This window comes from Nerophis ophidion, linkage group LG10, assembly GCF_033978795.1.
Source record: "Nerophis ophidion isolate RoL-2023_Sa linkage group LG10, RoL_Noph_v1.0, whole genome shotgun sequence".
NCBI lineage: Eukaryota > Metazoa > Chordata > Actinopteri > Syngnathiformes > Syngnathidae > Nerophis > Nerophis ophidion.
Genome location: NC_084620.1, coordinates 60,350,103 through 60,374,577, shown reverse-complemented (window position 1 = coordinate 60,374,577; position 24,475 = coordinate 60,350,103). Strand labels below are relative to the sequence as shown.

General features: G+C 38.0%; 1 protein-coding gene across 1 annotated transcript; it reads right to left on the bottom strand.

Annotated features, from left to right (window-relative positions):
- Positions 1 to 2,546: 2,546 nt before the first annotated feature.
- Positions 2,547 to 19,998, bottom strand: sypl1 (synaptophysin-like 1). The gene is made up of 5 exons (XM_061914311.1): positions 19,769 to 19,998; positions 9,418 to 9,536; positions 9,150 to 9,354; positions 8,888 to 9,079; positions 2,547 to 3,034 (listed from the first exon to the last, which is right to left on the bottom strand). Exons 1-5 carry the CDS (start codon positions 19,835 to 19,837, stop codon positions 2,903 to 2,905), a joined length of 717 nt encoding a protein of 238 aa, XP_061770295.1. The 5' UTR covers positions 19,838 to 19,998; the 3' UTR covers positions 2,547 to 2,902.
- Between the last annotated feature and the right edge of the window lie 4,477 nt (positions 19,999 to 24,475).

The window sequence follows — 24,475 nt, the reverse complement described above, 5'->3', positions numbered from 1 at the left end:
TTGGAGTGGTGATCCGCTCCACTCAGTGCAATTCATTTGTCAGGAGCAATGAACTGCCAGCGCATTTAATTCATCTTACCTCACTGAATACCACTGATTTTCACGCGCTTTTTTTGTCATACGTGTAGCTATCATAAACGACATGTTTTAGCATAGTTTGCTTAACAATAATAGAATATTCTTATATGCTATAAGTGACCAGACGTCTGAGATCAAAACTGGGAATATAATCCCAGAGAAGGGGGGGGGGGTCAGCTATTTTTCAGTTGAAGAAACAATATGGGGCTTCACGGTGGAAGAGGGGTTAGTGCGTCTGCCTCACAATACGAAGCTCCTGCAGTCCTGGGTTCAAACCCAGGCTCGGGATCTTTCTGTGTGGAGTTTGCATGTTCTCCCCGTGAATGCGTGGGTTCCCTCCGGGTACTCCGGCTTCCTCCCACTTCCAAAGACATGCACCTGGGGATAGGCCCCTCCCACTTCCAAAGACATGCACCTGGGGATAGGCCCCTCCCACTATCCAAAGACATGCACCTGGGGATAGGCCCCTCCCACTATCCAAAGACATGCACCTGCAACACTAAATTGGCCCTAGTGTTTGAATGTGAGTGTGAAGGTTGTCTGTCTATCTGCGTTGGCCCTGCGATGAGGTGGCGACTTGTCCAGGGTGTACCCCGCCTTCCGCCCGATTGTAGCTGAGATAGGCGCCAGCTCCCCCCGCGACCCCAAAAGGGAATAAGCGGTAGAAAATGGATGGATGGAGAAACAATATGATTACGTTATATATATATATATATATATATATATATGCATATATCCTACATAAACAATGTATGAATACATGAGATATCTATATATCTTATAGACTGTATCTATGTAGCAGAGAGTTTATTCTGTCTTGACACTTTGTATTGATATTTTCTATTACATTCTTCCCTTAAATAATCATGTTTACAGTGATTGTTTTATATGTATTTTTATGGGTGTCGCTTTGGATTAAAGCGTCTGCCAAATACTTAAATATAAACTAATATAAACACCTGAAAGTCTTTATTTCAGCTGAAACCACCAATCTGTTACACTGGATTCAGAGTAAAACAAAAGGCTGTCTTAAAATCTATATCCTAATCATTTATTTCAACTTAATGTTATTCAAGTATGACATTTCCAAATTTAATTAATTTCATTAAAAAGCAACTCTATTATGGTCATACTCTTGTTTGCTAGCGGCTACGATTTCAGTACTATTTTCTTTTCGCAAAATACAACCAATAGTACGTTAATGTTCAATCTCACTTGTGAAAAGTAATCCCCCGATTCCTATTTTCAACAATCCGCTCATTTGAGCAGGAAAACGCTGAACACCAGTCTGTAATCTTGGTTTTCTAAATCTAATAACTGTCAGTTTAGTCTGCTCGCCGGCTCCTCATCACCACTTCAAGATGGCGGCCCAATTTCTCGCGTCACAGCAGCCAATGCTGCTTACTGATATGATGTCCATGGGAAACAACCTAAGCTTGTTTAAATGACTACAGCATTGTAGTTCATGCTGCAACCACTAGAGGACGACATAGGTTAGAAAAAGCTCAGATTTGATATTGTAACAGGGGCGTCAAACTGGGTTTTATTGAGGGCCACATTGCAGTTGTAACACTGAATAATTAACAAATTTGCCTATGCATTTTATTATTAAATATATTTTTTCAGGTACACTGTAAAAAAAAAAAAAAAAAAAACTAATATGACATTAAAATTCTGGTCACCATTGTTTAAATGCACAATTTTCAGATTTTTTTAAACATTATATTACAGTAGATGGAAAAGAGTACTGTTTATTTACCATTTTAAAATGCTATCACGGTTATTTTGCAGTAAAATACTGCAAGCTTAGTTGCCAGAATCTTACTGTAAAATTGTTCAGGTACTTTGTTCAAAAACTGAGCTGCCAGTTTGTTACCGTAAAATAACCAGTGTAACATTTTTCCATGTACAGTAACAACCGTAGATGATTTTACAGTGGGGAAAAAAAGGCAGCGTAGTTGGCAACATTTAAATTTTCCTGAAGGAATCAATAAAGTACTATCTATTTTATAGTAAAAAACGGTGGTAGAGTTTGTCAATTTACAGTTTTCAATTGAATATGCTGTAAAAAAAAAAATATATATATATATATATTGTAATTTTAATGTAATATCCATTGTTCTTTCTACAGTGTACAATTTGATGGAAAACATGTTTTGAAACCATCAGTCAAGCAGATATTAATATTTATTTTTTAGCGAATAAAAATGTGGGAATTATGGTGATATATTATTTGTTGCAATATTGCACAATATTAACATTTGAAAATGAGGGATTTCTAATCACTGCTATGTTGGAATTCTTAATATTGATACTGTTGTTGATATTATTCACTTTTGTTTGACTACTTTTGGATTGTGTTGTGTCATGTTTGTGTGTTCCAATTTTGGAATTGGAATTGTATTATTATGGTATTATTGTGTATTATTTTGTTGGATTGATTAAAAATAATACACTTTCAAAAGGTATGCCATTTCCTGCAGTGCATATATATATTTTTTTTGTCAAAATGGAAATAAATACACTCAGTAGGAAAAGATAAGCTACTTCATTGATGCACTATAATTATAAATAATTAATGTGTGCAAAAAAGTAGTTTTATGATCAAATTTAACCCTTTTTTGACAAAGTAAAACGTACCTTAGAGTTATTTATTTGTACCCTAAACAAGATATTCTGAAACTTCACATAAAAAATATCTTAAAAGTGAAAATTGGATATTCTGATAGAATGGTTCATCTTGGGGAAAATGTTGAATGTTTGAAGAATGGGTTAAAAAAAAAAAGTAAAATCCCCTATAAAATGAGGTTTGTTTGTTGGTGATTTAGATGGCTGCCGGAACCTGCTGCCTCCCGGGTCCTGGTTGGGTGGCGACCTTCTGCGAGTGCCAGCGCGTCTCCTTGTACACGAACCAAGCGTTGCCGGCCCACACCAACATGTTGAGGTAGCCGAACACCTGTTGCCATAGGAGAGTTTCAAACATAAACACTGTCAGTACATTATGACCACATATAAAACTATCTTTATGGGTCAAGAGCGCTCTACTTTTCAGGTTCTACTGTCGAAATGCAAATTAAAGATCCTCTATTTAACTATGGAGGGTCAATTGGGACAAAATCTAATAAATAAATATAAAAATATTTACTTGAATGTGTTATTAATCAATTATAATTGGAACTAAATGCATATGTAGTATTAAACGTGTCAGTAATTTATTTAATTAGTTAATTGATGGCTTAATTTGCCAGATAAAACCAATTCATTGGTAGAGTGGCCGTGCCAGCAACTTGAGGGTTGCAGGTTCGATTCCCGCTTCAGCCATCCTAGTCACTGCCGTTGTGTCCTTGGGCAAGACACTTTACCCACCTGCTCCCAGTGCCACCCACACTGCTTTAAATGTAACTTAGATAGTGGGTTTCACTATGTAAAGCACTTTGAGTCACTAGAGAAAAAGCGCTATATAAATATAATTCACTTCACTTCACTAATTACAGTTTGAAGTAAAGAAATCAATAAATAATTAAATTACAAATTACATATTAGACACACTTTCACAATAAATTAATTGACGCATTTAATAAAACATTTATGTATTTAATTATTTTACAACTAATTGATGACACATTTAAATACATAGGTGTGAATGTTGTCTGTCTATCTGTGTTGGCCCTGCGATGAGGTGGCGACTTGTCCAGGGTGTACCCCGCCTCCCGCCCGATTGTAGCTGAGATAGGCGCCAGCGCCCCCCGCAACCCCAAAAGGGAATAAGCAGTAGAAAATGGATGGGATGGATGGTATTTATTTAAACACATATTTAAATGCTGAAATATTCAAATGTACTTTAGATCAAATAAATAAATTGCATATTTAATACCACATTTTTGTATTTAATTCCAATTATAATTACAAGTTTAAGTAATTATTTTTGATATTTTATTTAAATATTTAATAAATGATTAAATGATCTAATGTAATTTTACATTGAATAACTGAATGATATATTCAGTAACACTTTTAAGTAAATAAATGAATGAAGGACATTCAATAACTCGTTATGTATTTAATTCCATTATAATTAATTGATGAGGTTTTTATTTAAATGATGGAATAATCAAATGTACTTTCACATCAAATAAATTAATAACACATTTATGTCTGATTGATGACACATTTAAATATGCATATTTAAAGAGGTTTTTATTTGAATAATTATGTAAATGATGAAATATTAAAATGTAGTTTTACATCACATTAATTAATACATTTCTGTATTTAATTGTAATTATAATGAATTATTGAAAAATTTGAGAAATTAGAGATTTTAATTTAAAAAGTTAATAAATGATGAAAAAAATCAATTATTTTACTTTCAATATGTTAATGACTAATAGCGCACTTTTGAAGTAAATAAACTAATGACACATTTATCTATTTAATTCCATTATAATTCATTGATGACACATTTAAATATGTATTTATTAAAGAGGTTTTTATTTAATGGATGAAATAATCAAATGTACTTGTACGTCATATAAATAACACATTTATTTATTTAATTCCAGTATAAATAATTGAAGACACATTTTTAATTGATGAAGTCAAATTTACTTTTACTTCAAAATAAATTCCTGACATTTTCATGTATTTAATTTCAAATATAATTAATTAGTAACAAATTTAGGAAATTATTTTGAGATTTTTCTCATTTAAATATTTAATACATGATTAAATAATCAAATATAATTTTACATTAAATAAACTGACATATTTAGTAACTCACTTTGACATTAAATAAAATAATGACACATTTATGTATTTAATTCCATTATAACTAATTGAAGACTCACTTAAATATGTAATTTAAAGATATTTTTTATTTAATATTTATTAAAGGGTGAAATAATAAAATATAATTTCACATTAAATAAACAAATGACATATTTAGTAACGCACTTTGACATTAAATAAACTGACACGTTTATGTATTTAATTCCACGATAACTAATTGAAGACTCATTTAAATATGTAATTATTTGAAGATTTTTTTTATTTAAATATTTGATAAATGATGTAATAATCAAATATCATTTTACATTAAATAAACTGACTTATTTAGTAATGCACTTTTACAATAAACAAACTGACACATTTATGTATTTAATTCCATTATAACTAATCGAAGACTCATTTAAATATGTAATTATTTTAAGATTTTTTATTTATTTCAATATTTAATAAATGATGAAATACTCAAATATAACTTTACATTAAATAAACTATTGACATATTTATGTATTTAATTCAAATACAAATAATTGAATACTCATTTAAATATGTATATATTTAAATATGTTTATTTAAATGATGAAATAATCAAATGTACTTTCACATTAAATAAATTAATAATAAATGTATGTATTTAATTCCATTATAATTAATTCATGAAAAAATGAAGTAATTAATTTCAGATTTTTTTTCTTTAAATATTTAATAAATGATGATAAAGGTTGCAATGGAAGTAATATGAATAACTATTGATTGTGGTAAATGACGCCTCAGTGAGCGTGTGGCACATTCACTAGCTGTAGCGACACAATAGAGACCGCAATTCCTATTCATAGTTTTCAAAAATCTTTTTATAAAATATAAAATAAAAAATAAATATATATATATATATACTCTTTAAGAATGTATTTTTAAAAAATAGGCACCAGCGCCCCCCGTGACCCCAAAGGGAATAAGCGGTAGGAAACGGATGGATGGAAGTTATTTTGGCCAATTTAGTGTTGCCAATCATGATTGTTTTCAGTCTGTGTTGGCCCTGCGATGAGGTGGCGACTTGTCCAGGGTGTACCCCGCCTTCCGCCCGATTGTAGCTAAGATAGACACCATACACACCAGCGCTCCCCGCCACTCCAAAGGGAATAAGCGGTAAAAAAATGGATGGATTTAATAAATGATAAAATAATCAAATACGTCATATTAAATAAATTACTGACATATTAAGTAAAATATTTATGTATTTTATTCCAATTATAAAAAATCAGACAATTTCAATATTTATTATATATTTAATTAACAGGATAAAATATTTAAATGTACTTTTACATTAAATAAATCCATGACTTTTAACACATTTGTGTATCCATCCATCCATCCATCATCTTCCGCTTATCCGAGGTCGGGTCGCGGGGGCAGCAGCCTAAGCAGGGAAGCCCAGACTTCCCTATCTCCAGCCACTTCGTCTAGCTCTTCCCGGGGGATCCCGAGGCGTTCCCAGGCCAGCCGGGAGACATAGTCTTTCCAACGTGTCCTGGGTCTTCCCCGTGGCCTCCTACCAGCTGGACGTGCCCTAAACACATCCCTAGGGAGGCGTTCGGGTGGCATCCTGACCAGATGCCCGAACCACCTCATCTGGCTCCTCTCGATGTGGAGGAGCAGCGGCTTTACGTTGAGCTCCTCCCGGATGGCAGAGCTTCTCACCCTATCTCTAAGGGAGAGCCCCGCCACCCGGCGGAGGAAACTCATTTCGGCCGCTTGTACCCGTGATCTTATCCTTTCGGTCATGACCCAAAGCTCATGACCATAGGTGAGGATGGGAACGTAGATCGACCGGTAAATTGAGAGCTTTGCCTTCCGGCTCAGCTCCTTCTTCACCACAACGGATCGATACAACGTCCGCATTACTGAAGACGCCGCACCGATCCGCCTGTCGATCTCACGATCCACTCTTCCCCCACTCGTGAACAAGACTCCTAGGTACTTGAACTCCTCCACTTGGGGCAGGGTCTCCTCCCCAACCCGGAGATGGCACTCCACCCTTTTCCGGGCGAGAACCATGGACTCGGACTTGGAGGTGCTGATTCTCATTCCGGTCGCTTCACACTCGGCTGCGAACCGATCCAGTGAGAGCTGAAGATCCCGGTCAGATGAAGCCATCAGGACTACATCATCTGCAAAAAGCAGAGACCTAATCCCGTGGCCACCAAACCGGAACCCCTCAACGCCTTGACTGCGCCTAGAAATTCTGTCCATAAAAGTTATGAACAGAATGGGTGACAAAGGACAGCCTTGGCGGAGTCCAACTCTCACTGGAAACGTGTTCGACTTACTGCCGGTAATGCGGACCAAGCTCTGGCACTGATCATACAGGGATCGGACCGCCACAATAAGACAGTCCGATACCCCATACTCTCTGAGCACTCCCCACAGGACTTCCCGAGGGACACGGTCGAATGCCTTCTCCAAGTCCACAAAGCACATGTAGACTGGTTGGGCAAACTCCCATGCACCCTCAAGAACCCTGCCGAGAGTATAGAGCTGGTCCACAGTTCCACGACCAGGACGAAAGCCACACTGTTCCTCCTGAATCCGAGGTTCGACTAACCGGCGAAGCCTCCTCTCCAGTACACCTGAATAAACCTTTCCGGGAAGGCTGTGTATTTAATTCCAATTGTTATAAATTAATGACAGAAAGTAATTATTGAAATATGTATTTCATTATTTAATTAGGTCCCATTTTTAAGGATGCACTATTAAAATATGCTACCAAGCTTTAAAGTCCTACTGAAAGCCACTACTAGCCACCACGCAGTCTGATAGTTTATATATCAATGATGAAATATTAACATTGCAACACATGCCAATACGGCCGCTTTAGTTTACTAAATTGTAATTTATCGCGCGGAAGTATCATGCTAAAACGTCGCGGTATGATGACGCGTGTGTGTGACGTCACGCATTGTAGAGGACATTTCCTTCCGGCACCGTTCCCAGCTATAAGTCGTCTCTTTTCATCGCATAATTCCACAGTATTCTGGACATCTGTGTTGCTGAATCTTTTGCAATTTGTTCAATGAATAATGGAGACGTCAAAGAAGAAAGCCGTAGGTGGGAAGCGGTGTATTGCGGCCGCCTTTAGCAACACAAACACAGCCGGTGTTTCATTGTTTACATTCCCGAAAGATGACGGTGAAGCTTTACTATGGAACAGAGCGGTCAAGCCAACACGGTTGGATTGGACCACACACACAAAGTACAGTGTATTATGCAGCGATCATTTCGAAAGATCGTGTTTCCAAGAGGGTCCCTTGCGAAGGGCAGAGATGGGCATCGCCACCACCCGTCGACTGGTGCTGAAGAAAGGTGCGGGGCCGACCCTCAGGTTGTAAAGGTACGACCATATAATCTCACTAAAACACTAGTAACACAATAGGCAAATAAGGGATTTTCCAGAATTATCCTAGTAAATTTGTCTAATAACATCTGTATCGCTCCCACTGTATAGTCTTTTTTTTTCTTTTTTTCTAGTCTTTCACTCTCACTTTCCTCACCTACAAATCTTTCATCCTCGCTCAAATTAATGGGGAAATCGTCGCTTTCTCGGTCCGAATCGCTCTCGGTGCTGGTGGCCATGATTGTAAACAATGTTCAGATGTGAGGAGCTCCACAACCCGTGACGTCACGTGCAGATCGTCTGCTACTTCCGGTACAGGCAAGGCTTTTTTATTAGCGACCAAAAGTTGCCAACTTTATCGTGGATGTTCTCTACTAAATCCTTTCAGCAAAAATATGGCAATATCGGGAAATGATGAAGTATGACACATAGAATGGACCTGCTATCCCCGTTTAAATAAGAACATCTCATTTCAGTAGACCTTTAAAGTCAATTAGAATATTTGGTATTAAATAGAGTTGAATTCCTGAAGTATCTTCAAGTTTCCCTGTGAGAGGCGGCTGGAGGCCTCCAAGTCTGCCTAGCAACACAGATGTCACATGACCAGGGGGGAAATGGTTAAAAAAGTCTCACCACTGAGATGTTGAGCGTCCGCAGGTTGGCGAACTCTGTGACCTGGCAGGTGATGTTGTTCCCCTGGCACAGCGCCACGGTGTCGGCTATGCCCGCCGTGTCCGTGGCGTGTTTGACGTTCTGAAGCCCCTTGGCCCAGGCGGACGAAGACGCCAGCCACAGGAACACCACGGCCGCCGTGATCACGAAGTCCTGGACGAGCGGACGAGGACAAGCCGTGGGCACGGTGCTCCTCACAGACGGAGCGAGACAGAAGACTCACCAGGATGGGTCCCAGGTCCGAGTTCTTGTACACGTGCATGTAGCCCAAGTACAGCAAGAGGGCCGCCATGCAGTACAGGAAGCAGACCACGGCCACGCCCACAAAGAACTCTGCCGAGGAGGAGGAGTCTCCCACCAGGTGTGTGGTGCTGACAGGATGGTCACATATGCTGCTGTTTCCCTCCACCAGCGGCACCTGGCTCAGCCTGCAACGACACCTCGCCATCAGGCGCCATTTCCACGCCCGACGTCCGACGTGGCGGCCTCACCTGAAGGGGTACTGGAAGTTGGCGTTGAGCGTTTCGTTCCCGCCGTCGCCGCAGAAGATGGACACGATGTTCCTGCCCGCGAAGCCGCCGCAGCTTCCGAAGGCAAATATGGCCGTCAGCTTTTTTGGGGCCAGAAGACAAGGGACAAGAAATTAGCAACGTGACCATTGTTTTTTACCAAGTACAAGATGGTGCCAGAGGGGGCGGCGCTAGGCAGCCAAACAAACAATGACAGTGGAAGTCACATGACCAATAAGTACTAGGCATGATTGGCATGCAGACTGCCCAATGACTGCAAGACCAATGACTAACATGAGTTAAATCCCAACCAATGTAATGTCACACACAATGATTGGCATGTAGACCGCCCAATGACTGCAAGACCAATGACTAACATGAGTGAAATCATGACTAATGTAATGTCACACACAATGATTGGCATGTAGACCGCCCAATAACTAAAATGAGCAAAATCCAGACCAATGTAATGTCACACACAATGATTGGCATGTAGACCGCCCAATGACTGCAAGACCAATGACTAACATGAGTGAAATCCCGACCAATGTAATGTCACACACAATGATTGGCATGCAGACCGCCCAATGACTGCAAGACCAATGACTAAAATGAGTGAAATCCTGACTAATGTAATGTCACACACAATGATTGGCATGTAGACCGCCCAATGACTAAAATGAGCAAAATCCAGACCAAAGTAATGTCACACACAATGATTGGCATGTAGACCGCCCAATAACTAAAATGAGCAAAATCCAGACCTATGTAATGTCACACAATGATTGGCATGTAGACCGCCCAATGACTGCAAGACCAATGACTAAAATGAGTGAATTCCCGACCAATGCAATGTCACACACAATGATTGGCATGTAGACCGCCCAATGACTTAAATGAGTGAAATCCAGACCAATGTAATGTCGCACACAATGATTGGCATGTAGACCGCCCAATAACTAAAATGAGCAAAATCCAGACCAATGTAATGTCACACACAATGATTGGCATGTAGACCGCCCAATGACTGCAAGACCAATGACTAACATGAGTGAAATCCCGACCAATGTAATGTCACACACAATGATTGGCATGCAGACCGCCCAATGACTGCAAGACCAATGACTAAAATGAGTGAAATCCTGACTAATGTAATGTCACACACAATGATTGGCATGTAGACCGCCCAATGACTAAAATGAGCAAAATCCAGACCAAAGTAATGTCACACACAATGATTGGCATGTAGACCGCCCAATAACTAAAATGAGCAAAATCCAGACCTATGTAATGTCACACAATGATTGGCATGTAGACCGCCCAATGACTGCAAGACCAATGACTAAAATGAGTGAATTCCCGACCAATGCAATGTCACACACAATGATTGGCATGTAGACCGCCCAATGACTTAAATGAGTGAAATCCAGACCAATGTAATGTCACACACAATGATTGGCATGTAGACCGCCCAATAACTAAAATGAGCAAAATCCAGACCAATGTAATGTCACACACAACGATTGGCATGTAGAACGCCCAATGACTGCAAGACCAATGACTAAAATGAGTGAAATCCTGACTAATGTAATGTCACACACAATGATTGGCATGTAGACCACCCAATGACTAAAATGAGTGAAATCCAGACTAATGTAATGTCACACACAATGACTGTCATGTAAACAACCCAATGACTGCAAGACCAAGGACTAAAATGAGTGAAATCCAGACCAATGTAATGTCACACACAATAATTGGCATGTAGACCGCCCGATGACTGCAAGACCAATGACTAAAATGAGTGAAATCCTAACCAATGCAATGTCACACACAATGACTGGCATGTAGACCGCCCAATGACTGCAAGACCAATGACTAAAATCCTGACCAATGTAATGTCACACACAATGACTGGCATGTAGACCACCCAATGACTAAAATGAGTGAAATCCAGACTGATGTAATGTCACCCACAATGATTGGCATGTAGACCGCCCAATGACTGCATGACCAATGACTAAAATGAGTGAAATCCAGACCAATGTAATGTCACACACAATGATTGGCATGTAGACCGCCCAATAACTAAAATGAGTGAAATCCTGACTAATGTAATGTCACACACAATGATTGGCATGTAGACCGCCCAATGACTAAAATGAGCAAAATCCAGACCAAAGTAATGTCACACACAATGATTGGCATGTAGACCGCCCAATAACTAAAGTGAGCAAAATCCAGACCTATGTAATGTCACACAATGATTGGCATGTAGACCGCCCAATGACTGCAAGACCAATGACTAAAATGAGTGAATTCCCGACCAATGCAATGTCACACACAATGATTGGCATGTAGACCGCCCAATGACTTAAATGAGTGAAATCCAGACCAATGTAATGTCACACACAATGATTGGCATGTAGACCGCCCAATAACTAAAATGAGCAAAATCCAGACCAATGTAATGTCACACACAATGATTGGCATGTAGAACGCCCAATGACTGCAAGACCAATGACTAAAATGAGTGAAATCCTGACTAATGTAATGTCACACACAATGATTGGCATGTAGACCACCCAATGACTAAAATGAGTGAAATCCAGACTAATGTAATGTCACACACAATGACTGTCATGTAAACAACCCAATGACTGCAAGACCAAGGACTAAAATGAGTGAAATCCAGACCAATGTAATGTCACACACAATAATTGGCATGTAGACCGCCCGATGACTGCAAGACCAATGACTAAAATGAGTGAAATCCTAACCAATGCAATGTCACACACAATGACTGGCATGTAGACCGCCCAATGACTGCAAGACCAATGACTAAAATCCTGACCAATGTAATGTCACACACAATGACTGGCATGTAGACCACCCAATGACTAAAATGAGTGAAATCCAGACTGATGTAACGTCACCCACAATGATTGGCATGTAGACCGCCCAATGACTGCATGACCAATGACTAAAATGAGTGAAATCCAGACCAATGTAATGTCACACACAATGATTGGCATGTAGACCGCCCAATAACTAAAATGAGTGAAATCCAGAATAATGTAATGTCACACACAATGATTGGCATGTAGACCGCCCAATAACTAAAATGAGCAAAATCCAGACCAATGTAATGTCACACACAATGATTGGCATGTAGAACGCCCAATGACTGCAAGACCAATGACTAAAATGAGTGAAATCCCAACCAATGCAATGTCACACACAATGACTGGCATGTAGACCGCCCAATGACTGCATGACCAATGACTAAAATGACTAAAACCCCGACCAATGTAATGTCACACACAATGATCGGCATGTAGACCGCCCAATGACTAAAATGAGCGAAATCCAGACCAATGTAATGTCACACACAATGATTGGCATGTAGACCGCCCAATGACTAAAATAAGTGAAATCCAGACTAATGTAATGTCACACACAATGATTGGCATGTAGACCGCCCAATGACTGCAAGACCAATGACTAAAATGAGTGAATTCCCGACCAATGCAATGTCACACACAATGATTGGTATGTAGACCGCCCAATGACTAAAATGAGTGAAATCTAGACTAATGTAATGTCACACACAATGATTGGCATGTAGACCGCCCAATGACTAAAACGAGTGAAATCCTGACTAATGTAACGTCACCCACAACGACTGGCATGTAGACCACCCAACGACTGCAAGACCAATGACCAAAGTTAGTGAAACCCTGACTAATGTAATGTCACCCAAAATGACTGGCATGTAGACCGCCCAATGACTGCAAGACCAATGACTAAAATTAGTGAAACCCTGACTAATGTAATGTCACCCACAATGACTGGCATGTAGACCGCCCAACGCCTGCAAGACCAATGACTAAAATTAGTGAAATCCTGACTAATGTAATGTCACCCACAATGACTGGCATGTAGACCGCCCAACGCCTGCAAGACCAATGACTAAAGTTATTGAAATCTCAACTAATGTAACGTCACCCACAATGACTGGCATGTAGAGCGCCCAATGACTAAAATGAGTGTAATCCTGACTAATGTAATGTCACACACAATGATTGGCATGTAGACCACCCAATGACTGCAAGACCAATGACTAAAATCCCGACCAATGTAATGTCACACACAATGATTGGCATGTAGACCGCCCAATGACTAAAATGAGTGAAATCCAGACTAATGTAACGTCACCCACAACGACTGGCATGTAGACCACCCAACGACTGCAAGACCAATGACCAAAGTTAGTGAAACCCTGACTAATGTAATGTCACCCAAAATGACTGGCATGTAGACCGCCCAATGACTGCAAGACCAATGACTAAAATCCCGACCAATGTAATGTCACACACAATGATTGGCATGTAGACCGCCCAATGACTAAAATGAGTGAAATCCAGACTAATGTAACGTCACCCACAACGACTGGCATGTAGACCACCCAACGACTGCAAGACCAATGACCAAAGTTAGTGAAACCCTGACTAATGTAATGTCACCCAAAATGACTGGCATGTAGACCGCCCAATGACTGCAAGACCAATGACTAAAATTAGTGAAACCCTGACTAATGTAATGTCACCCACAATGACTGGCATGTAGACCGCCCAACGCCTGCAAGACCAATGACTAAAGTTATTGAAATCTCGACTAATAAAACGTCACCCACAATGACTGGCATGTAGAGCGGACAATGACTGCATGACTAAAACACCGACTGTGTTGCCACAGTGGTGGCTGACATGTGACATGCAGACCGGCCAATGAATGAATCAACAAAGGGAGGCGGGATTTTCACAGAAAACCAGAGTTTGTTTTTTTTAGGTGGCTAATGTGAAGCATTTCGTGGTGAGGGGGGGGGGGGGAGTGTGTAAAAGCGAAGCGAGGGGGGGCAGGGTCTGATGGAGGGGACCATGTGACATTAATACACACACACACACACACACACACCCACAGCTGCAAAACACATGAATTAGTGCAAGAAAAGAGGTAAAAAAGAGGCTAGTCAGTATTTTCTAGGGCGGGTTCTCCTAAATGTGCTGACTAGTCCAGGGTAACCCGGGTTTAGACCTCAAGAGCCTCATGCACACATAAAACACACACACACACACACACACACACACACACACCTCCAGGCCTCCAACCAGATGTTTCTCCATATGCACTTCCTGTTTGACCTCCTACACACGTGCTGCAGCACAAATATGGCGGGCATCACCTCGGCCAGCCTCTATCTATGAATGGTCCTCACTCCTTGGCCTCCTTCCTGTTTAGTTTTGCAGCCGTTCACGTCTCCAGGGACACCGTGTTTAAGTTGGACTGGGAAGTAGACAGGAACCAAGATGGACGCCACATTCCATCAGCAGTGACAATGGACACTGAAAAGTACTTCCTGTTTGAGCCGCATGCTAGATAGCTAGTAATAAAACACGAGTATATTGGTGTTTTATCTGAAGAAGGTGAAGGCACACAGGAAGTAGGAGTCTGCTGGCTGCTTCTGTCATAAACAAGTGGTCACATGACCACAAAAAGGTGAAGGCACACAGAAAGTAGGAGTCTGCTGGCTGCTTCTGTCATAAACAAGTGGTCACATGACCACAACAAAGCAGCCTCACAACAAACATGTGATGTCGTGGCGACCATCTTGACTCGGTCGCAGACATATTTCTATATTATATGTTCCCTGTTATTCCCAGTGGGGATTTATTATTATTATTATTATTATGTATTTATTGTGGGGTTTTATAAACCTTTATTCATTTATTGCAACATTTACAAACAATTTATAAATAATAATACAAAACCAGTACTAAACAGCGCCAGGGGGTTGCAAACTCAATAAATTAACTAAAATAGAATTATATATATATATATATATATGTATATATATATATATATATATATATATATATATATATATATATTAAACAAATTGCAAAGCCATAGGATCACACAAGTTCAGTAAATAATTGAAATTCCAGTGGTGAATTCTTCTTCTTCTTGTTTATTTACTTTTTTAAAGCCTTTTTTTGGGGGGGTGGGACTTTTATAAACCTTTGTTTATAAATTGCAACTTTTACAAACAATTGAGAAATAATAATAATCAAAAACAGTACAAAACAGCACCAGGGGTTGTAAACTCAAACTAAAATAGAATGCAAAATATACATATATATATATATATATATATATATGTATGTGTGTATATATAAACAAAGAGAGAGATACTGTGATGAGATGTCCAGGGTGTACCCCGCCTTCCGCCCGAATGCAGCTGAGATAGGCTCCAGTGACCCCAATAGGGACAAGCGGTAGAAAATAGATATATATATATATGTGTGTGTATATATATATACATATATATATATATATATATATATACATATATATATATATATATATATATATATATATATACACACACACACACATATATATAAGTGCAAAGCCATAGGATCACACAAGTTCGGTAATTCATTTAAATTCCAGTGGTGAATTATTTTTTTTATTTTTTGGGAATTTTATAAACCATTAATTATAAATTGCAACATTTATAAACATTTGAGAAATAATAATAATCAGAATAAGTACAAAACAGCGCCAGAGGGTTGTAAACTCAATAAAGTAACTAAAATAGAATGCTATATATATATATATATATATATATTAAAAGTGCAAAAGCTCAACAAGTCCAGCAATTGATTTAAATTCCAGTGGTGAATTATTACTGAGTGAGTTTTAATCTCTAACTGTGTCGCTCGAAGGGCAGGACCATGGAACCCTGGACACTTCCAAAACAGAAAAAGAAGTCTGTTGTTCAAAGTACACCAACTAAATACTACATTCGTGTACTTTTTTCGGGACAAAACGATGCATATGTGAGGTAGCCGTATTAAAAACCGTCACTAATGTAATGTACCCTTGATGTATGGTTATTATTTAGACCTGATATTCTCAACCCGCACTGGTACATTAGCTCCATCTAGTGGTACACCAAAGAATCACTTCATTGAATTTTCAAACTCTGTGTTACTGTTCAAAAATATTGAAAAAAAAAATACTAGTCATATAAAACCTCTGTCTTGTTTTAAATGAACACTTAGGCCAGGGGTCGGCAACCCAAAACGTCGAGAGGGCCATATTGGACGAAAAATACAAAAAAATAATCTGTCTGGAGCCGCAAAAATTGAGAAGTCGTATATAAGTCTTATAATGAGGGCAACACTTGACGTAAATGTCTATATTAGCTATAATAGCCTACTATCAAAATGACTATGTGTCGAAGGCTGAAGCAAATCTTTGTTGACAGGAATGCTTATTCGACACATTTCAATCTCGATAACATTTGCTGTGGTCTGGAACAACATGGCACACAAACAACTATCTGAAATGCAGCCAATAGTACATACAGATTATGTGTCATGGGACAGGCAACTAAATTATATACAAAGAGGATAAAAGTAAAGGAAATTAAACAAGCTCAAATATACTGACAAATGAGGCATAGTGATGCAATACATACAGCTAGCCTAAATAGCATGTTAGCATCCATTAGCTTGCAGTCATGCACTGACCAAATATGTCTGATTATCACTCAACACAAGTCCATAACATCAACAAAGTGCACAGTATAAAATGTTTGGTAGGAAAAATGAGACAAAGGAGTGGGAGATTTTACATGTAAACAAACAGTCCACATGATGGTGAGTTCAAGAACGAGTAGGACAAAACAATGTTCCCCAAATACTGTCATCAGTGAAGCATACACACCAACATATTAAAGTCAAAGTACCAATGATTGTCACACACACACACGTTAGGTGTGGCGAAATTATTCTCTGCATTTGACCCATCACCCTTGCTCACCCCCTGGGAGGTGAGGGGAGCAGTGAGCAGCAGCGGTGGCAGCGCTCGGGAATAATTTTTGGTGATTTAACCCCCAATTCCAACCCTTGATGCTGAGTGTCAAGCAGGGCGGGAACGGCTCCCATTTCTTTATTTTTTATAGTCTTTGGTATGACTCGGTCGGGATTTGAACTCACGGCCTACCAGTTAAAACGTGGTACAAACCCTGTTTCCATGTGAGTTGGGCAATTGTGTTAGATGTAAATATAAACAGAATACAATGATTTGCAAACCATTTTCAACCCATATTCAGTTGAATATGCTACAAAAGACAACATATTTGATGTTCAAACTCATAATTTTTATTTTTTTGGGGTAATAATTATTAACTTAGAATTTCATGAATGGAACACGTGCCAATGTAGTTGGGAAAGGGCATGTTCACCACTGTGTTACATCACCTTTTCTTTTAACAACACTCAATAAACGTTTGGGAACTGAGGAAACTAATTGTTGAAACTTTGAAAGTGGAATTCTTTCCCATTTTTGTTTTATGTAGAGCTTCAGTCCTTCAACAGTCCGGGGTCTCCGCTGTCCTATTTTACGCTTCATAATGCGCCACACATTTTCCATGGGAGACAGGTCTGGACTGCAGGCGGGCCAGGAAAGTACCCGCACTCTTTTTTTTACGAAGCCACGCTGTTGTAACACTTGTCTTGCTGAAATAAGCAGGGACGTCCATGATAACGTTGCTTGGATGACAACATATGTTGTTCCAAAAGCTGTATGTACCTTTCAGCATTAATGGTGTTTTCACAGATGTGTAAGTTACCCATGCCTTGGGCACTAATGCACCCCCATACCATCACACATGCTGGCTTTTACACTTTGTGTCGATAACAATCCGGATGGTTATTTTCCTCTTTGTTCCGGAGAACACCACGTCCTCTGTTTCCAAAAATAATTTGAAATGTGGACTCGCCAGACCACAGAACACCTTTCTACTTTGCATCAGTCCATCTTAGACGATCTCGGGCCCAGCCAAGCCGGCGGCATTTCAGGATATTGTTGATAAATGGGTTTGGCTTTCCATAGTAGAGTTTTAACTTGCACTTACAGATGTAGCGACCAACTGTAGTTACTGACAGTGGTTTTATGGAGTGTTCCTGAGACCATGTGGTGATATCCTTTACACACTGATGTCAGTTTTAATGCGGTACCGCCTGAGGGATCAAAAGTCCGTAATATCATCGTTTACGTGCCGTTATTTCTCCAGATTCTCTGAACTTTTTGATGAATTTACGGACCGTAGATGGTAAAATCCCTAAATTCCTTGCAATAGCTCGTTGAGAAATGTTGTTCTAAAACTGTTCGACAATTTGCTTACAAAGTGGTGACCCTCACCCCATCCTTGTTTGTGAATTACTTAGCATTTCATGGAAGCTGCTTTTATAGCCAATCATGGCACACACCTGTTCCCAATTAGCCTGCACACCTGTGGGATGTTCCAAATAAGTGTTTGATGAGCATTCCTCAACTTTATCAGTATTTATTGCCACCTTTCCCAACTTCTTTGTCACGTGTTGCTGGCATCAAATTCTAAAGTTCATGATTATTTGCAAAAAAACACATTTTTATCAGTTTGAACATCAAATATGTTGTCTTTGTAGCATATTCAACTGAATATGGCTTGAAAAGGATTTGCAAATCATTGTATTCCGTGTATATTTACATCTAACACAATTTCCTAACTCATATGGAAACGGGGTTTGTAGTTCTAACAATTGGGAAGGTTTGTGCCATGTTTGTCATCAAACAAAAAACATACCAAAACGAAAAATGTGTTTTTCCATTTTCAATCCTTTTTTAAAAATGCTCCAAGGGCGGCGCTAAGGGGCTGCGAGTTACTGACACCTGACTTAGGCCTACTACGCTACCGTATTTCAATGTGGGCCATTACGGTGGTACTTGGACAGCCATATGTTTAATGAGGTGGTACTTTTGAATACACAGTTACTATTAATATACTTATTATGGGCAGAAAAAAGTACAGGTATAATAAAAATCCAGTGTGAAATACTTTTAACAAGGTGGTTCTATTTGGACTTCATCAATACCCCGAGTACTACTTATATGGACTAACATATGCATGTAAACTACATACAAGGGTCCAAAAGTCAACTTTGAGGGTCCCAACTACAAAAATTGGGCTCCATTGTTCCCATTTTGGACAAAAACATGTAAAAACATTACAAATGTATAGTAAGCTACTTTTGAGATGTATATCGATGTTTTTTTTAAACGCAAAGTTCCTGCAGTTTTGAAGAAAAGTCAGCAAAAAAAAAAAGGGAGGAGGGGGAAGAAAAAAGCAAAGAACCGCACCTCTTGTTCCCCGGTTCTGACTCACTTTACTTGCACACACACACACACACACACACACGCCGAATAAGGGCACACTTACCCACTCCACCAGCTTGACGAAGCCCAGGGGCTCCTTCAGAGGGGACACGTTGAGCCGAAATCCCGTCATGACGACTCCGGGGGGCGGGGAAGGTCTCCGGTAAATTAAAGACCGAGCAAGCGGCGGCTGAAGAGACTTGAAGTGATGTTGCTCGGACAGGGAGGCTAAAGTGGGCGGGGCTAAGGGCGTGACGTATTAAGCTGCCCGTCGAAATCAGTGCCGCGTTGGAAGAGGTTACTTATTTTTTTACAGTACATAAATAAGTCATGGGTTTTTTTTTCCAGCGTGGAGTCTAACACGAGTGGATCATTAGTTGTATTCTTCGTTTACATACCTTCGAGAAACCGCACAGATAAAGTCCAAAAATGTCTGTTAAAAAAGTTAGTTTCGACCCCACTGAAATAGTTTTTTTTTTCTAATTATGCGCATGCGCATAGCTCCGTCGGTCTTATGACTTTCCAGAACAAAATGGAAAGTTATGTCAACATTCTTTCATTAAAATGACAAGAATTCCCGACTGAATAAATACACAAGACGTCTGCATCCTCCAGTTAGAGCAGGGGTGTCCAAACTTTTTCCACAGAGGGCCGCACATGGAAACATTTAAGCATGCTGGGGCTTTTTTGATAGTTTTTTATTTTCAAACAATAACAAAATATATGGACTTTTTTTTTAATCCTTAGGGGTCCTGGGGAGCATAGAGGGTCTCAGTCACTAAAATGTTAAAAATAAGTCAAATTATTATTATTTTTTATTTAAAGCTTACAGTAAATCTCTATATCAACTTGAGGTTGATATAAAGTAAAACATATAAGGTTTTATGCCTTTTTTGTCATAGACAACTTTGTTTTTTATAGTAAAACTGAAATATGCAGTATTTAGATGGATAGATAGATAGTACTTTATTAATTCCTTCAGGAGAGTTCCTTTATTTAGCAATTAAAGCCCTCAAAGATCAATAATGCAGGACACCATTGATTTTAATTATTTAATATTTTTGAGAAATCACTGTGAAAAGTTAAATAAAAGCCTACTAAATATATTTGAGATCTGAAAGGTTCCCCACTCATAAAGTGATACATTTTTATTATTATTTTTTTTACTTTTAACACTTAAATTTCAAGATCAACTTCCGATATATCTGTCGATTTTAGGTTTGAACTATTATTTTGTTTGTTTTATGCTCTTTTGTCAAAACTTTGATGTTTTTATATGGCAACCACACAACATATGCAATATTTTTTCCACATAAAACATTTTAAAGTGACAATTTTTAAGTAATAATTCACTAGAACAGATTTTTTTGTCCTTTTTTTTTGAGCAATGGAAAAAAAAGAAAATAAAGACAAAAGGAAGAAAAAAAACGGCCTGCATGGCAGCTTTGTGTCAACATTGTCACTTTTTCTCATTATATTTCACCTCATTCCACTTTTTTTAAATGTTTGTTTTAATTTTTGCAATACTATCAATTTTGCAGTTTTTGCAGAATGTGTGGCGGGCTGGTAAAGGAGTAGCTCCGGGCCGCACTTTGGACACCTCTGAGTTAGAAGAATCCTTATCTCTGGAGAGTATCAAGAGCCTCTTTCTGGTTTAAATATAAAAAAATAAGAGTTTGCCGTTATGGGAATTTTGATTGATTGACATTTTTATTAGTAGATTGCACAGTACAATACTTATTCCGTACAATTGACCACTAAATGGTAACTCCTGAATAGGTTTTTCAACTTGTTTACTTCGGGATTCACGTTAATCAATTTTTGGTGGATGGGAATACCTCATACTTATATTTTAAGACTCTTTTTTCTTGTGTTGAAATCTTAAATATGTTTTTCATAACAGTTATTGAGGCGAAAGTGCGGATGGGAGGCAAGATATGACGACATACGCAATGCATGTTGGGAAATGTAAGAACACTAGTTCTAAACTCATTTCTTACATTTAAAACTGTTTAATAGTTTCAAAAGGCAGTTTTATTTTTTTAAATGACGAATCCTGCATTTTAAGAGTCTGAAAATGGCAATATGACTATTTATCTGGTCTTTGAGGAGGTCCGAAAAAAAAAAGATTTAATTTGAGGATCGTTGACTATTTTTTATACTAAAGAAAAGTTGACAACAGCACTATCTGCTGGCCAAAGTTAGAATGACACGTACCTCAGCGTAGTGCCTGTGAGCCTACTCAAAGATCGTTTACACAATAAACTCATCGTGTCAAGTCAAAGATCCTTTAAAGTAACAGTAGGTCCTTAAAAAAAACCGAGTGTGCAGGCGAGATTTTTTCATTTAAGGGATCTTTGACCAGCATTTTTACAGTAGGCTCTTTACAATGTAATGCTTCTGTTGCATAAAGGATCTTTGACCTGCATTTTTACAGTAGGCTCTTTACAATGTAATGCTTCTGTTGCATAAAGGATCTTTGACCTGCATTTTTACAGTAGGCTCTTTACAATGTAATGCTTCTGTTGCATAAAGGATCTTTGACCAGCATTTTTACAGTAGGTCCTTTTGCATCCATCCCCTTTTTAAGAACCTATTTCAGAAATGCGGATCACGGATTCTTTATAAAACACATTTTTCAAAAGACATACTGAAAAAAAAGGTCGTCAAAAATCATGTACATGACCAAATATTTTAACTTTTCATAAGATTTTTTTATATGTATATAAACATTGCAGGCAAAGATCGTTTACGTAATAAAATTGTCGTATTTTTTAAAGGGTCTATTGCAAAAAAACTTGTCAGAGATCCTTTATACAACAAAAGCATCCCTATTTAAGATCTTATTTAAAAAAATGCTAGTCAAAGATCCTTTATGACCCAATCATTCATTTTAAGGGTCTAGTTTGAAAAGGCTTTTCAAATATTTAATAAAGTCATCCACTTTTTTAAAGCCTATTTAAAAAAAATGCGAGTCAAGGATCCTTTTTGACCCGATCATCCATTTTATGGGGCCTACCGGTAACTTAAAAATGCTGATCAAAGATCCTTTATAAAACAAAATCATCTTATTTTTAAAAGACCTACTGCAAAAATGGTCATCAAAGATCGTTTACACTTCACATGACCAAATCATTCATTTTTTAGAGCCTATTTCTAAAATGTTAGTCAGTTGAGATAAGCAGTTTTTGACCATGGGGGCACTTTGGGCTAATATATATATATATATATATATATATATATATATATATATATATATATGAGTGTATATATTTGTGCATATATATACACACACACAAATATATACACACTGATATATATATATGTATTATATATATACATATATAGACACACATTAATATATATATATATACATCTATATATATACACACATATATATATATATACACTTATATTTGTGTGTATATATATATACGCACACACACACACATATATGTATACATGTGTGTGTGTGTATATATATATATACACACAACATATATATACATGTGTGTGTGTGTATATATATATATACACACAACATATATATACATGTGTGTGTGTGTGTATATATATATATATACACACACACTATATATATATATATATGTGTATATATATTAGTGTGTATATATATATATGTGTATATATACATAATGTGTTTATAATGGATGTATAATTATTATTGGATTTTAAGAGAATGTGAAAGTTCGAGTCCTACCTTGTTTACTTCCGTGGTGACCTCCTCAAAGTTTTGTAATGGAACAGAAAAATCAAGCAGCTAAAATGCGCCAACATGGATAAGTCTGGTGTTTTATAACATCAACCAAGTTCAGTGAGCAGTTTGTGTTGTGTGACCATGTGAGTTGACCTTTATGTTCGCTGCATTTATTTCTCCGCTATGACTAGGGAAGGTTGTTTGCATTAGGTCATTAAAAAATACTTTGCTATATCCCACAATTTTGTTGTTCTTAATGTACAATCACAATAAAAGCCTGTTCCATATTCACTTCAAGCTTAAATCCATGGTCATTGTCTTGATTTACTCACATTGTCTACAAGATGTTAGCAAATTTGCAGCAAGCAGATTTGGATTGTACGAACTTCATTTAGCCTGGCTTGTTTTTGTCTGTATGAATAATTCAGACATGTTTGGCAGCACCCCTTATTAAACTCATGACATCTTGTGGGCCAAACTGAAGACACGGGCGGGCCGCACTTGGCCCACGGGCTGTAGTTTAGATGATAAACTCTTTTTAAAAGAACCTACTGCAAGATCCTTTACATAACTAAATTATCACTTTTTAAAGAGCCTATTTTAAAATACTCTAGTCAAAGATCCTTTATGACGCATTCATTCATTTTTAAGAGCCTATTTTAAAAAAGTTATTCAAAATATGGTCACATAATCTTTGACAAAATCATCATCTTTTAAAGCCTATCTCAAAACTCAATCAAACTTACTGTTAAAATGTGATCTTAGATCCTTTATGTGAAAAAATAACTTCTTTTAAGGACCGACTGCAAAATCAATAGTGCACTACTGTTACAAACCCTGTTTCCATATGAGTTGGGAAATTGTGTTGGATGTAAATATAAACAGAATACAATGATTTGCAAATCCTTTTCAAGCCATATTCAGTTGAATATGCTACAAAGACAACATATTTGATGTTCAAACTCATAAACTTTTTTTTTTGCAAATAATCATTAACTTTAGAATTTGATGCCAGCAACCCGTGACAAAGAAGTTGGGAAAGGTGGGTATAAA

Excerpts from the sequence above, each read along its gene's own strand:
- sypl1 (XM_061914311.1), bottom strand. The coding sequence starts at position 19,837 with ATGACGGGATTTCGGCTCAACGTGTCCCCTCTGAAGGAGCCCCTGGGC. Across the intron at positions 9,537-19,768 it reads TCGTCAAGCTGGTGGAGTGG|CTGACGGCCATATTTGCCTT; the intron begins GTAAGTGTGCCC and ends GCCCCAAAAAAG. Across the intron at positions 3,035-8,887 it reads GGACGCTCAACATCTCAGTG|GTGTTCGGCTACCTCAACAT; the intron begins GTGAGACTTTTT and ends CTATGGCAACAG.